General features: G+C 31.9%; 2 protein-coding genes across 2 annotated transcripts in view; one reads left to right on the top strand and one right to left on the bottom strand.

The window, feature by feature from the left end:
- Window positions 1–16,724, top strand: part of LOC117273584 (UPF0057 membrane protein At4g30660-like) — a 148,424-nt gene that overhangs the window by 93,317 nt on the left and 38,383 nt on the right. The window lies entirely within an intron of this gene.
- LOC104120937 (uncharacterized) lies at window positions 8,431–11,521 on the bottom strand. Its single transcript, XM_009632818.4, has 4 exons — window positions 11,020–11,521; window positions 10,145–10,215; window positions 9,231–9,750; window positions 8,431–8,910 (listed from the first exon to the last, which is right to left on the bottom strand). Exons 1-4 carry the CDS (start codon window positions 11,134–11,136, stop codon window positions 8,716–8,718), a joined length of 903 nt encoding a protein of 300 aa, XP_009631113.1. The 5' UTR covers window positions 11,137–11,521; the 3' UTR covers window positions 8,431–8,715.

Below are 16,724 nucleotides of genomic sequence, written 5' to 3'. Positions count from 1 at the left end.
TTGAACCATGTATGCATATGTATTTATTTGTATTCTAAATGCACTGTATTTATACTTATTACTTTAATCTTTGCATATTGTATGTAGATGTATTCATAAGTATTCAAACAGTATTTAGATGTATTTAAGCTTGGATTGTATATTCAAGTCAGAAACAGTATTTAGATGTATTTCACATTCAGAAACAATATACAATTTCACATCCTAACATGTTTTTATTTAGATGTATTTAGATATATTCAAAAACATGAATGAGTTATGTATTGCTGAATGACATATAAAATTATTTTATAATACACTCATATACATATGTATACATTAACAAAATACAGATATTAATCCTGTTTGTGGTGAAGTAAGAGTGGAGGAGAATACTACATCTGAGGTGCCATGTAGCATACCACCTATATGCCACGAGGGTGTATCCAGAGAAGTACATGTATCACAATTTGAGTTGGCGGACAAGTTTCTTCCAAGTCAAATTTCAGAAACTAGAATTGTGATACATCATGCAGCAAAAAATGTTGATTCAACCCCATTACCCTCTCATAGGAATCGGCGTCCAATTCGGTGGTATTCTTCGCCTTACGAGTCAAACTTCGACTCCACCGGTTAGTAATTTATTAAATAAAAATAATGTATTATAAAGTTATGATCTATTTTCCCATGATATCTACAATTAAATGTCTCTATTAATGACTTCAATGAACAATAGGTACATCAGTAAAGTTGACTCCCATATTTGACAAAAAATACCCCTTTGAAGATGATTTAATATCGGGGCCACATCCTACATTAGTCATTCAGGAATACGAGAAATGGGTTCGTGATGGTCTTCTCACTAAACATGATCAAAAGTAAGTTTTTTACCCGATATGTCTAATATGTATTTATAATTTAGAAAGTGGATATAATATTTTTTTCAATTCCTTGTAGAAGTGATTTAGAAGACCATTACACGAAGAACAAGTCAACACTGCATATACCGTTGGATTTTGGAGTTGATCAAGTCACTTCAAAAAATTAATTTTACCTTCTCTCATTTGACGGTAAACTATGGAATGATAATGTAAGATATACCCCTTCCAAATTCAGTTTAATTCATTTTTTCTGTTTGGTTTGTCTAATTGTATATTTCACAATTTGAGAACTCATACGAATTTTGTATGCATTTGTATTTATATTGTTGATGTGCTATGTAAACAGATATTTTCTATGAGTTCTGTTTGTTCTCTGTTGCTGTTAATATACATCTGCTGCTAGGGTCAATTCAATGAGTTATGGGTATCTTGTGTATTTAACTGTATTCAGATTTATATTTATTTCACAGTTTTCTCTAGCAATTTGTTAAAAGTAGTATGTATTCTTGATTAGTTTCTTAACTGTACGACTGATATAGAGCAGTATGTTTCGTTATCAATATATATTTAGTTATTAGAATGTATTTAACTGTATTCAATATTAAATACATCTATGTATTCAGCATTATGTATCTAACAAGTGATGCTAATTTATATTCGGTTTGTTTTCAGTTTGTTTTCAGTATGCCAATTATGTATCAGTATGTATCTAACAGAATTATGTAAATTCAATTTGTTTTCAGTAGTTGATACTTCTATATTCAGTTTCTATATTCAGTTTGTTTTCCTTGATTTCATTCAATGTACTGATGCTATGTATTCAATTTTATATATAGCGTATTGATGTCATATTTTACTACTTGAGAAAGAATGGCAAGTACAACCAAACAAACAACTTCAAGTATACAACTGTTGATTGTATATTCAAGACAAGAATCGTTGAAATCTTCGACAGGTATGCTGATACAGATAGTACTGCAAATGTAGCTAAAGAAGATGATGTGGTATGTGAGTACATAAGGGGCTACAGATTGCTAGCTAATGTACCGTGGCATACTATTGACAATGTATTGATACCAGTCAACTTGAAGGACAAACTTCATTAGATATTGGCAGTTGTATCAAAGTGTATGACTCATACAGATCAGCAGGTCATGATGCCTATGTGGCTTCTGAGATAGATAAGCTTGCTAAGCCTGTACCTCTATATCTATCGATCAGTAATTTTTACAGAGATAAGCAAGGCATAGATTGGTCTCATGAATCAGCATACAGTGACAAGGCACAAACTAATCCCTTTGATGTTTGTTTCATATCAAATCTACCTCAACAAATCTAGGAGCATGTATGTATTCAATCCTCTTGCTTGTATCATTTATAAATCTAATAATATGAATTATTTTTAATTGTTTCAATCTACATTTTCAGGGATTGTGGGTTGCATGTCGCGGCATACGCAGAGTTTCTGAGCACTTTTGGTTTGGTTCCACAAATAATATTTGATGCAAATTTACTCCATGAAAGATATGGTGTCCTCCTTTGGGACTATGCTATGCAGAAGATAGACGCTGATGCCATAAGCGAGAACGAAGCACCCTCAAAGATTGTTAGGCAAATCACGGATTCGGATACATCGGTGAAGTGAAGATAGTTTTAGAGTAGTTTTAGGTGAATGTAGTTTTGGAAGGTAGTTTAATGTGAATACTGTTTTTTGAATATTGTTTTGGTAAAGATGGTGTTCAGTTAAGAAAAAATCATGTTTTCATTTTATTCATTGTATCCACAGTGTTTATATATGATAATTTCAAGTATTCAGTCGATGTTTCAATATTTTGTGCAGCAGTATTCATATGTATTCAATAGGTTGTATTCGTATGTATTCAACAGATGTATATATACAATATACATTCATCAGTTTACTAAAAATGGTCCTTTAGCAGATTGTATAGATATGTATACATCTATTTATATATAAAGTAATATATCAGGTTGTATATGCATTATGTATTGATATATATTCAAGAGATTCTACTGTATGTGATATACACTTTGTATTCAGATATATTCAAATATATTCATATTATACTGTATGTGTACTGCATTTTGTATTCATAAGTATTCAAATGTTTCCAGATTGTATTGTTTGTGTAAGTCATTTTGTATTGATATGTATTCAGCATATTGTAATTATGTATTCAGATTTAACTACACCTGTATGTATTCATATTTATTCAAAATATAAATGCAATATGTATTCAGCAGTTTACTAAATTATATTCAGCAGAATGTATTCACGCAATAATCCAATACACCAACTAACTATAAACAGAATGTATTCACGCAAAAATCCAAATATACCAACTAATCAATATGTATTATTTCAAAATGTCACCGGAATCTATGACACGTCGTTATAGCACTAATACAAGTCAGAATGTGAACTAAGTCCTACGTGGAGTATTTCTACAAGTACGCTTATTATGTCCTCCCTACCCATATATGCTATATGAATGTTGATTTTTCTTTGGCAGCAATTCACTGAACAGCTTATCGCGCTGACATATGTGCTGGTATATTCCATTCATTTCGGTCCGGCAGCGGATACACAGGCACCTCATATGTCATTACAACAGACTTTGATTTGTAATAATCAGAGCAATAATCTTCTGAAATTAAAAACTTGCTCTCTCTAATTTATTAATTCCAAAAAGAATGACCCATTTCTAAATTTAGAAAGAATTTAACTTAAATTTTCAATTTTACCCTCAATGAGAAACTTTTATAGCTAAACAAATACGCTTACATTATAATACAGAAAACAGTATACGGATACATATTTAATTCAATGAGCATAACTTTGTAACCATACAACAAAGGTCGTTCACTTTGAGTGTATTTCGATTTTTAGATTGTTTACGATGACATCCAACCAAGCGATATAGAGCTTGTTGTTATTCAAATTCCTCCAGGAGGCATTGATGTAGAGAACAGTCCTACTCCTACTCATTCAGACAAGTATGTAGATGATTCGGATGACTTTAGTCCTACACCACATCTTCAGCCTAAGAAGAAACATGATGCAAGTGTTGGTCCATCTTCATCACCGCCCCATAAAAAGCGCAAACAACAAATTATAGATCCCTCAAATGCAGAGACTCAATCCAAGATTCCTCCTGCTGGCATATCTAAAATCAAAGAAACTGTATTGCATGATAAGAAGCCAGCAGATTCTAAAACAGATAAAGTATCTTCTTTGAGAAATGATCTAAATTCATTCAAATAATATGTGAGTTTTGTATGCACATATTAAACATTACAGTTTGGAAATTAACATTCATATATTTTTCCAACACCTCTCTAATTATTTGTGTATTGATTAGGTGATGGGCGAGTTCACGTCTCTAAGAACATTGATCAATGAAAACTTTAAGAAGCTTTCTAACCAGGTTAAAGCCAATCAGCATACGGAAATGGTATACCAAAGAAAGAAAAACACAGGGAGACGTGATGATGGTATTCAAATGTCATCTGATGCCAACTTGCAAGATAATCCCAAAGGCCAAACACATAGTGATTTTATATAAATATATTCAGAATATATATTGTAATTTAGTTTCTGCTATTATTCAGATTAATCATCTATACAACATCATATACATTATAAAATACAAGTATATACATGTGACTTCAGTTATACATAAGTATTCATGATTATATAAATACATATTTTAAAACATCTTTTATTATTATTCAGTTTACTCATGTATATTGTAACATACATACTACAGTATACATTTATATACATGTCATTTCAGTTTCAAATTTATTTTAAGGGTTTTCAAAATGCATTTTCTATAACAACCTTCACTATTCTTTTAATTGAACCATGTATGCAGATGTATTTATTTGTATTCTAAATGCACTGTATTTATACTTATTACTTTAATCTTTGCATATTGTATGTAGACGTATTCATAAGTATTAAAATAGTATTTAGATGTATTTAAGCTTGGATTGTATATTCAAGTCAGAAACAGTATTTAGATGTATTTCACATTCAGAAACAATATTTTGTATTTAGATATATTCAAAAACATGAATGAGTTATGTATTGCTGAATGACATATGAAATCTTTTTATAATACACTCATGTACATATGTATATATTAACAGAATACAGATATTAATCTTGTTTGTGGTGAAGTAAGAGTGGAGGGGAATACTACATCTGAGGTGTCATGTAGCATACCACCTATATGCCACAAGGGTATATCCAGAGAAGTACATGTATCATAATTTGAGTTGGCGGACAAGTTTCTTCCAAGTCAAATTCCAGAAACTAGAATTGTGATACATCATGCAGCAAAAAATGTTGATTCAACCCCATTACCCTCTCATGGGAATCGGCGTCCAAGTCGGTGGTATTCTTCGCCTTACGAGTCAAACTTCGACTCCATCGGTTAGTAAATTATTAAACAAAAATAATGTATTATGAAGTTATGATCTATTTTCCCATGATATCTACAATTAAATGTCTCTATTAATGACTTCAATGAACAATAAGTACCTCAGCAAAGTTGACTCCCATATTTGACAAAAATACCCCTTTGAAGATGATTTAATATCGGGGCCACATCCTACATTAGTCATTCAGGAATACGAGAAATGGGTTCGTGATGGTCTTCTCGCTAAACATGATCAAAAGTAAGTTTTTTTACCCGATATGTCTAATATGTATTTATAATTTAGAAAGTGGATATAATGTTTTTTCCAATTCCTTGTAGAAGTGCTTTGGAAGACCATTACAAGAAGAACAAGTCAACACTGCATATACTGTTGGATTTTGGAGTTGATCAAGTCACTTCAAAAAATTAATTTTACCTTCTCTCATTTGACGGTAAATTATGGAATGATAATGTAAGATATACCCCTTCCAAATTTAGTTTAATTCATTTTTTTCTGTTTGGTTTGTCTAATTGTATATTTCACAATTTGAGAACTCATACGAATTTTGTATGCATTTGTATTTATATTGTTGATGTGCTATGTAAATAGATGTTTTCTATGAGTTCTGTTTGTTCTCTGTTGCTATTAATATACATCTGTTGCTGAGGTCAATTCAATGAGTTATGGGTATCTTGTGTATTTAACTGTATTCAGATTTATATTTATTTCACAATTTTCTCTAGCAATTTTTTAAAAGCAGTATGTATTCTTGATTAGTTTCTTAACTGTACGATTGATATATAGCAGTATGTTTCGTTATCAATAGCATTATGTATCTAACAGGTGATGCCAATTTATATTCGGTTTGTTTTCAGTTTGTTTTCAGTATGCCAATTATGTATCAGTATGTATCTAACAGAATTATGTAAATTCAATTTGTTTTCAGCAGTTGATACTTCTATATTCAGTTTGTTTTCCTTGATTTCATTCAACGTACTGACGCTATGTATTCAATTTTATATATAGCATATTTATGTCAAGAAGGGCAAGTACAACCAAACAAACAACTTCAAGTATACAACTGTTGATTGTATATTCAAGACAAGAATCGCTGAAATCTTCGACATGTATGCTGATACAGATAGTAATGCAAATGTAGCTAAAGAAGAGGATGTGGTATGTGAGTACATAAGGAGCTACAGATTGCTAGCTAATGTACTGTGGCATACTGTTGACAATGCATTGATACCAATCAACTTGAAGGACAAACTTCATTGAATATTGGCAGTTTTATCAAAGTGTATGACTCATACAGATCAGCAGGTCATGATGCCTATGTGGCTTCTGAGATAGATAAGCTTGCTAAGCTTGTACCTCTGTATCTATCGATCAGTGATTTTTACAGAGATAAGCAAGGCATAGATTGGTCTCATGACTCACCATACAGTGACAAGGCACAAACTAATCCCTTTGATGTTGTTTTCATTTCAAATCTACCTCAACAAATCTGGGAGCATGTATGTATTCAATCCTCTTGCTTGTATCATTTATAAATCTAATAATATGAATTATTTTTAATTGTTTCAATCTACATTTTCAGGGATTGTGGGTTGCATGTCGCGGCATACGCAGAGTTTCTGAGCACTTTTGGTTTGGTTCCACAAACAACATTTGATACCAATTTACTCCGTGAAAGATATGGTGCCCTCCTTTGGGACTATGCTATGTGGAAGATAGACGTTGATGCCATAAGCGAGAACGAAGCACCCTCAAAGATTGTTAGGCAAATCACGGATTCGGATACATCGGTGAAGATAGTGTTAGAGTAGTTTTAGGTGAATATAGTTTTGGAAGGTAGTTTTATGTGAATACTATTTTTGGAATATTGTTTTGGTAAAGATGGTGTTCAGTTAAGAAAAAATCATGTTTTCATTTTATTCATTATATCCACAGCGTTTATATATGATAATTTCAAGTATTCAGTCGATGTTTCAATGTTTTGTGCAGCAGTATTCATATGTATTCAATAGGTTGTATTCGTATGTATTCAACAGATGTATATATACGATATACATTCATCAGTTTACTAAAAATGGTCTTTTAGCAGATTGTATAGATATGTATATGTGTATTTATATATAAAGTAATATATCAGGTTGTATATGTATTATGTATTGATATATATATATATTCAAGAGATTCTACTGTATATGATATACACTTTGTATTCAGATGTATTCGAATGTATTCATAGTATGTTGTATGTGTACTGCATTTTGTATTCATAAGTATCCAAATATTTCCAGATTGTATTGTTTGTGTAAGTCATTTTGTATTGATATGCATTCAGCATATTGCAATTATGTATTCAGATTTAACTGCACCTGTATGTATTCATATTTATTTAAAATATAAATGCAATATGTATTCAACAGTTTACTAAATTATATTCAGCAGAATGTATTCACGCAATAATCCAATACACCAACTAACTATATCCTGAATGTATTCACGCAAAAATCCAAATATACCAACTAATCAATATGTATTATTTCAAAATGTCACTGGAATCTATGACACGTCGTTATAGCACTAATACAAGTCAGAATGTGAACTAAGTCCTACGTGGAGTATTTCTACAAGTACGCTTATTATGTCCTCCCTACCCACATATGCTATATGAATGTTGATTTTTCTTCTGCAGCAATTCACTGAACGGCTTATCGCGCTTTTTCTTTGGCCTTCCAGGAGGTCTTTTCCATTTGGGTGGTAAGACATCTTCCTCTGATATATGTGCTGGTATATTCCATTCATTTCGGTCCGACAGCGGATACACGGGCACCTCGTATGTCATTACAACAGACTTTGATAGACATACAGACTTTGATTTGTAATAGTCAGGGCAATAATCTTCTGGAATTAGAAACTTGCTCTTCTCTAATTTGTTACTTCCAAAAAGAATTATCCATTTCTAAATTTAGAAAGAATTTAACTTAAATTTCTAATTCTACTCTCAATGAGAAACTTTTATAGCTACACAAATACGCTTACATATTTAACAAAGAAGTTAATATAGAAATCAACAAACAAAGAACTGTGATCAAAACTTCTCGAAGAAAACTGCTGAAGAAAACGAATTATGTTTGACTATAATTTCATCACTGCCAATCAATATAGCAATGTATATCATTATCACTAGATATATCTGAGTTTTCTTTATACAAAAAGAAGAAAAACACACCTACATCATATTGGAGAAAATAAACCTCTTTTTCTCTTTCTTTTTTGATAACCGAGAAATCCCCGAGGGCCAGTCACGACCTCTTTGGGTAACTACAATTTTTAATAGTGCTTGCCCTAGATCAAAAGTTTCAAGTACCACATTTTAAATGGAACCGTAAACGATGGATCAAACCCTCAAAGCAACAGGATCTTGCCATGATATTTTTCGCTTCTCAACACGAGAAGTGCCTTCTCCCACATTTCTGCATATCGATAACTTCAAATCGCTAGGCTGATCATCGTTTAGGTTTCTGATAAAACCTCTCTTTGGATCCTCAAACTTCATTGGTTCAGAATTTGCTTGTGGTTCCTCTTCCCCCATCTGCAAATTAGAAGTCAAAGGCAACAAGTGTAAAACGTGTTAAGTCATAAAATGTATGGCAAATACTTCCCCCGTTTCATTTTATGTGAATGTATTTGACTGAACACAAAGTTTAAGCCATAAAGAAATACTTTTGAAACTTGTGATCTTAAATATATGCCATAACATTTCTCTTACAAAATGGTTAGTTTAAAGTTAATTTTTTTCCAATATAGAAATGTGTCCTTTTTTTTTGGAACAAACTAAAAACAAAACGTCACATAAAATGGAAGAGAGGAACGTATAACACTGTACTTGAGGTTTCATGTTCAGATAATTACCGAGATTTCATTCAAATCGATCACTGGAGCTCGACTTGGCAATGCGACGTCTTTCCCACCATGACCAGTTTCCTGATTCAAATCAAAGACGGGTGTGGTGCTCCTCGAAACGGAACCATTCCTGGTGAATGATCTGTCGTTTTGATTCAAATCAAATGTTGGAACTGCTTTTTGAAACGGCACTTCCTTTCCACTATATACCCTTGATTTATGGTTCAAACTTGAAACTGTACTATGCAAAACAACATCTTTTGCAATACGTAACGTCTGCTTATGACTCATGAAAATATCAGGAGGCGTCTTCAGCGAAGCAGCAGCTTCCTTTGAAGCCTGAATCTTCCCTTTCTGTTTTGGCAAAGGAAGAGGGGGCAGTTTGTATAGGTTTGCCTCCTTTTTGCTGGGAAATCGATCCTTCATCCCATTTTTACAATAAAACTCTGGATTTGGGGCTGGTCGTTCTTGCTCTTCCGGATGACTAGACTTCATTCGCAGTAGGTATTTCTGCCTTCGGCGCAAGAAACTGCAAATTTACGTGGAATGCATTTAGAATAAGAAAAAGGGAAAATTCTGCAAATATTTTTCGAAAACCAGTTGCATCAGCCGGAGGAGGATCCGTGATTTAAACTTGGCTTGTTTCCATTAAGATTTTATCATCATATCGTTGCATCTTTTAAAATTATGGGTTCAGAATTTAGTACAAGTAAGCATTATAATAATTTTACATGAATATCTATGCTATATGCGATATACGTAATGTCAGACATAGTATTTAATCTACAACCAATTATCAAGACGATTTAGTTTCAAAGTCGGGGACTAAGTTGACCTCAGGCAATCTTCTTATTAGAACCTATACTAACATAAATGTAAACAAAACCCAAATAATGAAAAAAAACCACAACAAGAATACTTACTGAACTTCAGCAAGTAATCTTTGTTTCCTCATCTTTGCATCCTCCAATTTGTTCCTCATGTCATTAGTTTCCTGCAAACAAAAATTAATAAGTTAAACATGTAAATTAACTGAATATTCGCAACCACACTTTCGTATGCGACTCAATTCAGCAAAGATTAATCAATGTTCTAGCATATAAAAATTGAACTATGGTAGAAGGTTAGGGAAGCTTTAAAATTCTCAAAGGGCAAGCAATTGAAAATGTTCTCAACTCTAAATGGCACAAGGTTAGGGAAACAAAAGTTCTTCAATGCACACACAATTCATTCACAAAACTGCCGATAGTCTTCCGGAAACGGCCTCTCTACTTCACAAGGTAGGGATAAGGTTAGCGTATATACCACACTCCCCAGACCACACTTGTGGTAATACACTGGGTATGTTGTTGTTTCATTCACAAAACTAAGGAAAACAAACAAACAAACAACAAGTACTAATGCGCCAGTCCCAAACAAGTAGGGGTCGGCTATATGAATCGTCATTTCTCCATTTACGCTCAATTCATGTCATCGTCACAAAACAAAAAAAAAACATAGGAACAAAAATCAAATCCAGGGTAAAGCTCCAACAGTTGAGAGCTGAAAAGGGTTAGCTTCATCCACAAAATTTCAACATAGAGACGACACAAAATAACCCAAGAATCATCAAAAGGAAACAGATCAAAACCAACAACAGTTCCTAAACAACATACATACCAAAAGGAACCTAACAACAACAAACTCCAATAGAGACAAATCAACCAACTGATCCACACAAAAGCCCCAAACACACACACACACACACACACATCAAAGAGAAAGCATAGATCTTCAAACCAAAGGGCCAAACTTTTACCTTATGGAGTTCTTGAAAGTCCTGAAATAAAGTTTGATGCTTTAATCTGGCCTTAGCATCCTCAAAAACAACATATTTTGATGAATCTAAAGCAACCCTTTTCATCTTCTTAGACATATTTAATCAAATCACAAAGAAATCAAAACACCAAATACTTTCCCTTTACAAAAAAGAACCGATCTTTGGATGTAAATGAAGAAACCAAGAAAAAGGAATGGCCGCAGAAGAGAGAAAAAGAAGAGAAAGAGGCGTGTGAAATGAGAAAGATAAGAACAATAATGAAACAAATAGGGCAAAGGGTAATAGAGAAAAGAATAGAAAAGACAGAACCAATTGGGGGTATGGGGGGTGGTGGGGTGGGTGGAGAAGAGATAGAGAGAGTGTATTGTGGTGAGAAAGTTCTTGCCTTAGCAAAAACTCTGACCAAGACAAACCCACATAAACCGGTAAACAAGAAAAAAGAAAATAGAAAAAAACAGTAATAATAATAGTACACAACATAATACACAACAACATTGTTTCTTGTTGTTGTTCTTTTAAGACAGTGATGAAGATGGAAAGAGGGAGGGGGAGGGGGTGGGCATATTTATTTTTTTTTTGGGGGGGGGGGGGAGCAGAAAGGGTATTTCTGGTAAAAATTATGACTTTTGGTTCTGTATGTGTATATGTGAAGTGGGTTTGGTTGTGTATGTCCATTCTTGATTTCTTTTGAGTTTTTCTTGAATGTATATGATGTTGTGGACTCTTCTTGAGGTGTTTGGGGTTGCTAGGGATTTGGTGGGGGGGGGGTTAGGGGGTGGAATGTTTGGGGTGTGAGGGACTTGGGAGTAGGGGGTGGAATTTCCATGTTTCTTGAATCATCTTCTTACATTTCTTTGGCTTTCTGAGAATTAGGATATATACACATATATGTAGCTATATAGCAGTCATATAGATTACAAAATAGAAGAAAAAGAATTAACTTGTGACTTGTGAGGTGGACTTTTGTTGGGTTGGGGGTGGGGGGTGTCACTGTGTGTGTGTGTGTATTTATTTTGCTTTTGAGAGAGAAAGTGATGAGGCTATGGATTTTGCTGAAAAAGAGGAGAGAGAGAGAGAGAGGGAAAGATGCTTCTTTTTTTCTGATAAGTATGGCAAAGGTGTTGTGGTTGTGTTGTGTACCTTGTTTTTAGGCTGGTGTTTCCTCTACTGATAGTGATGGGCTTTTTTATACATTATTATTATTATTATTATTATTATTATTATTATTATACTACTCTACTGCCTATGGTGTGGCCAATTGTGTTTTTACTATTTTACCCTCCTTTTAAGAAGTTATCTTTCTTGACTTTGGTTCAAGATTCATTCACCAGTCTGCTATTGGAAACCATGATTGTGAAGCTTTTCTTAACTCTGTCAGCCATTAATATTTGTTGTGTGCCATGTGGTCCCCACCCAAAAAGGATAGGTTAGTTTTTTATCAGTACAGTTAGACCTCATTATAGCAATCTGTTTGTTCCGAGATATAGTAAAGTATTGTTATAAACGAGATATATTATAATATAATATAAAAATCGATTTCGAAAAAAATTTAATTTTTATATTGAATAGTTATTATATAGAGATATAGAGAGGTCTGACCGTACTCTCATATATCCCATTTTATGCTATACTTTCTCTTAATTTACTTTAAAAAAAAGATATTTTTATGTATATTTATTTTTTTTTAATTTTACTCTTAGTAATATGATTTATTGAACTCGCTTGATATAAAAATTTAATTTTAAAAAATAAAATAAAAGGCATGTCAAACTCTCATTATTGTATTTATTTATAATAATTTTGTTATTTCGTAATAATATATATATGTGGATTATATGTCAAAAATATTATGCAATATAATTTTTGAAATCTTAAAATTCGTATTGAATCAAATCAAACAGTTTTCCATAAATTCCGAAAATTGAAATAGTAATTATAAATAGGTTGATGGTAATTTCGTCATTAGGATTTCTACTTTATTTTTAGAAATTAAAATATTCATCACCAACCATTGAATTTTTGAAATCTTAAAATTCGTATTGAATCAAATCAAACAGTTTCCCATAAATTTCAAAAATTGAAATAGTAATTATAAATAGGTTGATGGTAATTTCGTCATTAGGATTTCTACTTTATTTTTAGAAATTAAAATATTCATCACCAACCATTAAATTTTTGAAATCTTAAAATTCGTATTGAATCAAATCAAACAGTTTCCCATAAATTTCAAAAATTGAAATAGTAATTATAAATAGGTTGATGGTAATTTCGTCATTAGGATTTCTACTTTATTTTTAGAAATTAAAATATTCATCACCAACCATTGAATTTTTGAAATCTTAAAATTCGTATTGAATCAAATCAAACAGTTTCCCATAAATTTCAAAAATTGAAATAGTAATTATAAATAGGTTGATGGTAATTTCGTCATTAGGATTTCTACTTTATTTTTAGAAATTAAAATATTCATCACCAACCATTGAGTCTGCTATTTGCAGCCATGGCTCTGGAGATATTTGTTCTTACCTCTTTGTGGTCCCTACACCCCCCCCCTAACAGGGTAGGGGTAAGCTAGTAATTTTACCTGATTATTATAGATAGGTACTAGATGATATAAACAAAGCTTATTTTTAACTCAAATTTAGAAGTTATAGGTTGCATTTTGCATTTAGATTTTATTTAGTGTTAATAGCGTAACGCGTAATTTATGATGTAGGTGTAGTTCACGAATTCAAACTATACAACAAGCAAAAAAAATTGGTATTTAAATGAAGAAGATAGAAAGCTAATTATTTATCGAGTTTCGAAAAGTGCGCTAGATAAACCTTAAGAATTTTCTATTATCAGAAAACAAGATTTGCATCTCCACCAAACTCAAACCGGTAAGAAGATATGTTCGAAAATATATTTTTTATTTTTAATCAGAGATTTCTGATTCGAGTCTTATAAATGAAAATATTTGAAAGGAAATATTCTAATTCTTTTAGTGAGGAAAGATAAAATTATTGGGAGACAAAAGAGAAAGAGGGGACTTCACTACAGAATGGTTGAAAACATTGGCTTACAGAAAAAACTGTAAGTTTTAGTGTTAGTGGGGAGAGGGTACTTTATTATGTCTACCCATTTAAGGCAGAAAAGCTGTTGGTTTCTTGAAAGTTTGGTTACCTTTTTTAACAATGTTGTGTCGTACAATTACGACAATAACAACAATAACGATCCAGTGAAATTTTACTAGTGAGCTTTGGAGAGGATAGTGTGTACGCAAATCTTATCCCTATCCTGAAGAGGTAGAGAGGCTGTTTCCGATAGACTTTCGCCTCAAAAAGACGAAAAGAGACAATATATCAGTACTATCAATAAAAATTATAGAATAAATAACAACATCACAAGAATCAGAAAATAGATGAAAAGCAAAACAATAGGGGCACAATTATATTGTATATATAAGATTAAAATTACTATTATATATATATATATATATATATATATATATATATATATATATATATATATGCTTTTTGCATGTTTATTTTTTTATTTTAAATATTTTAAAGAAAATCTTGCCTCGGCTACTATTCCCCTCAAAAACTTCTGAACTTTTTTCATTATATTCTATAGGGAAAAGATCAAAATATACTCTTGAACTATGTGAAATTGAACGAATTTGCATGTCGTTAATACTTTGACACAAATATACCACTCCTATCCAATATTGAATATGCCCTTTTTAAATGGTCCCATTTATTGAATATGCTCCCATATAGGGGGAAGTATTTGGTCCCACAAGGTATTCTTTGAGGCTATATTTGGCTATTAAAGATCTTTAACCTTAATAATGTAATAAAAGTTTGTAATGACAAAATTCCTTTAAATCGATTGCTTTTTTTTATAAATCTTAAATATAAACAAAGAGAAGCGAAGTGTAGGAAAATATAAATCATTTCCATATTCTATATATAAACAACACGTACTACCAAAAGGGGTTATGAGTTCTTGTTTGATTGAGATGTATAAATTGGCTTTATGTGCATGTGTGTAAGAAAGAAGGAAAGAAAGGAAGAGGAAAGGTCTTAATCCAATAGCCCTTTTTTTATTGATGCATTAAATTAGACATGGTTAAGAGAGAGGTGGAATGTGACATGTGAAGAAGCTTACATAAAGCAACTAGTTTAGCTTATTTTGTTAAGTAATTGTTTTTATTTCCTTTTTATATTGGAGAGAGTGGTTAACTTTCTTACTATCACTATGTTGTAGGTGTAGATATCTCTCCTTTAAACTAAGTTTTACATGATTCATCACTCTACGCTACACTCTATTATCTCCGTACTTGTTTCACCAAACTATTGGATCGGATACCAGTTGTTAAGTTAAACTAGTTCGAAAATACTTTTAGCATGATATGATATTATTCGTTTGGGTTCAAGCCTGTACGATATCTTGCAAAAAGTCTCACACCATTAAAAATATCCAATACCTTATAAATAACTTATTTTTCTTTTTTGATTTCACGTGAAATTTACCCAACGATCTCTTTAATTCAAGATGCAATTTGTAACTCTTGTAGTTAGTTGAGTGGTTTATTAGTTTAATAATAGTACTATTTCTTTTGAGAACAAAAAGGGAAATGACACTGTAGACATCAAAATTTTATTGGATCAAATTCATATGAAATTTGGGCAAAATTCTAAATTTAAGATAGTACAAATTGAGTCCATTGAAATTTCTTGGAGGCTACTCTATCTGAAACCCTAACTTGGAGGTTATTCTACCTGAAACCTTAGCTTAAAGGGTACTCTATCCAAAACCCTAGCTACACCTATAAAAGGGGCCCACATATTCCCTTTGAAAGCATCTCGAAATTCCATAAAATTTCATGGAATATTCACAAATAGATCAAATATTGATTTCTCAAAGCCACCGAAGTGATCAACGGATGTTCTTCCTTTTCCTGGAGATCAAATATATCCTAAGGAAGTTCGCATCATCCTACGTTTGAGAAATACGTTGGTTAAGCCCTCGAATCACGGAGAACGGTCTAGAGAGAAGAATCAAGGGAACAAACAGAACTGTACCCGCATCATTTTATCAATAAAATTAGGTTTCTTCATATTTATATTGTGGTTACAATTTATTTTTGTATCACAAATAATTTGTTGCAAACAGGCACTATATAGCCGCTCTCAAAATAATAGTATATATATATAATACACTTTTATGATTACCGGATTTAACAAGCTTAAGCAACCACTTCTTCCGTCCCAATTTATGTGAAAGTGTTCGGATTTCGAGAGTCAAATGAGTTATTTTTTTTATCACAATTATATGTGTTTTAAATATTTTGAACTATTAATATACGACTTATTATAATTTTTATACCTTGTTAGAAACGCAAAGAACAATCAAAAGGTTCCTTTGTACTAAAAGTTAATTAAGACCTTACGACATAAATAATGAAAGTCCAAAAATCCCTATTCTTTTTTACTATTCCCATAACATGCAGTTTTAAATATAGGGTAAAAGCTGCACAACTAGTACAACTAATCGACCAGTTCAGATAAATTTTTGAAAAAAAAAATAGTTTGGTTTATCCATTTTATAATTTCTTTTATCCATTTTAGTTTGTTTTTTCCCCTCATAAATGCTTGTATTTTCTCATTTGCATGTTCAATTTCAGTAGGTTTTCT

The sequence above is a fragment of the Nicotiana tomentosiformis genome, chromosome 11, assembly GCF_000390325.3.
Source record: "Nicotiana tomentosiformis chromosome 11, ASM39032v3, whole genome shotgun sequence".
NCBI classification, from domain to species: domain Eukaryota; kingdom Viridiplantae; phylum Streptophyta; class Magnoliopsida; order Solanales; family Solanaceae; genus Nicotiana; species Nicotiana tomentosiformis.
This window is presented reverse-complemented; position numbering and strand designations above follow the sequence as displayed.

Excerpts from the sequence above, each read along its gene's own strand:
- LOC104120937 (XM_009632818.4), bottom strand. The coding sequence starts at position 11,136 with ATGTCTAAGAAGATGAAAAGGGTTGCTTTAGATTCATCAAAATATGTT. Across the intron at positions 10,216-11,019 it reads ACTTTCAAGAACTCCATAAG|GAAACTAATGACATGAGGAA; the intron begins GTAAAAGTTTGG and ends TTTTGTTTGCAG. Across the intron at positions 9,751-10,144 it reads AGATTACTTGCTGAAGTTCA|TTTCTTGCGCCGAAGGCAGA; the intron begins GTAAGTATTCTT and ends GTAAATTTGCAG.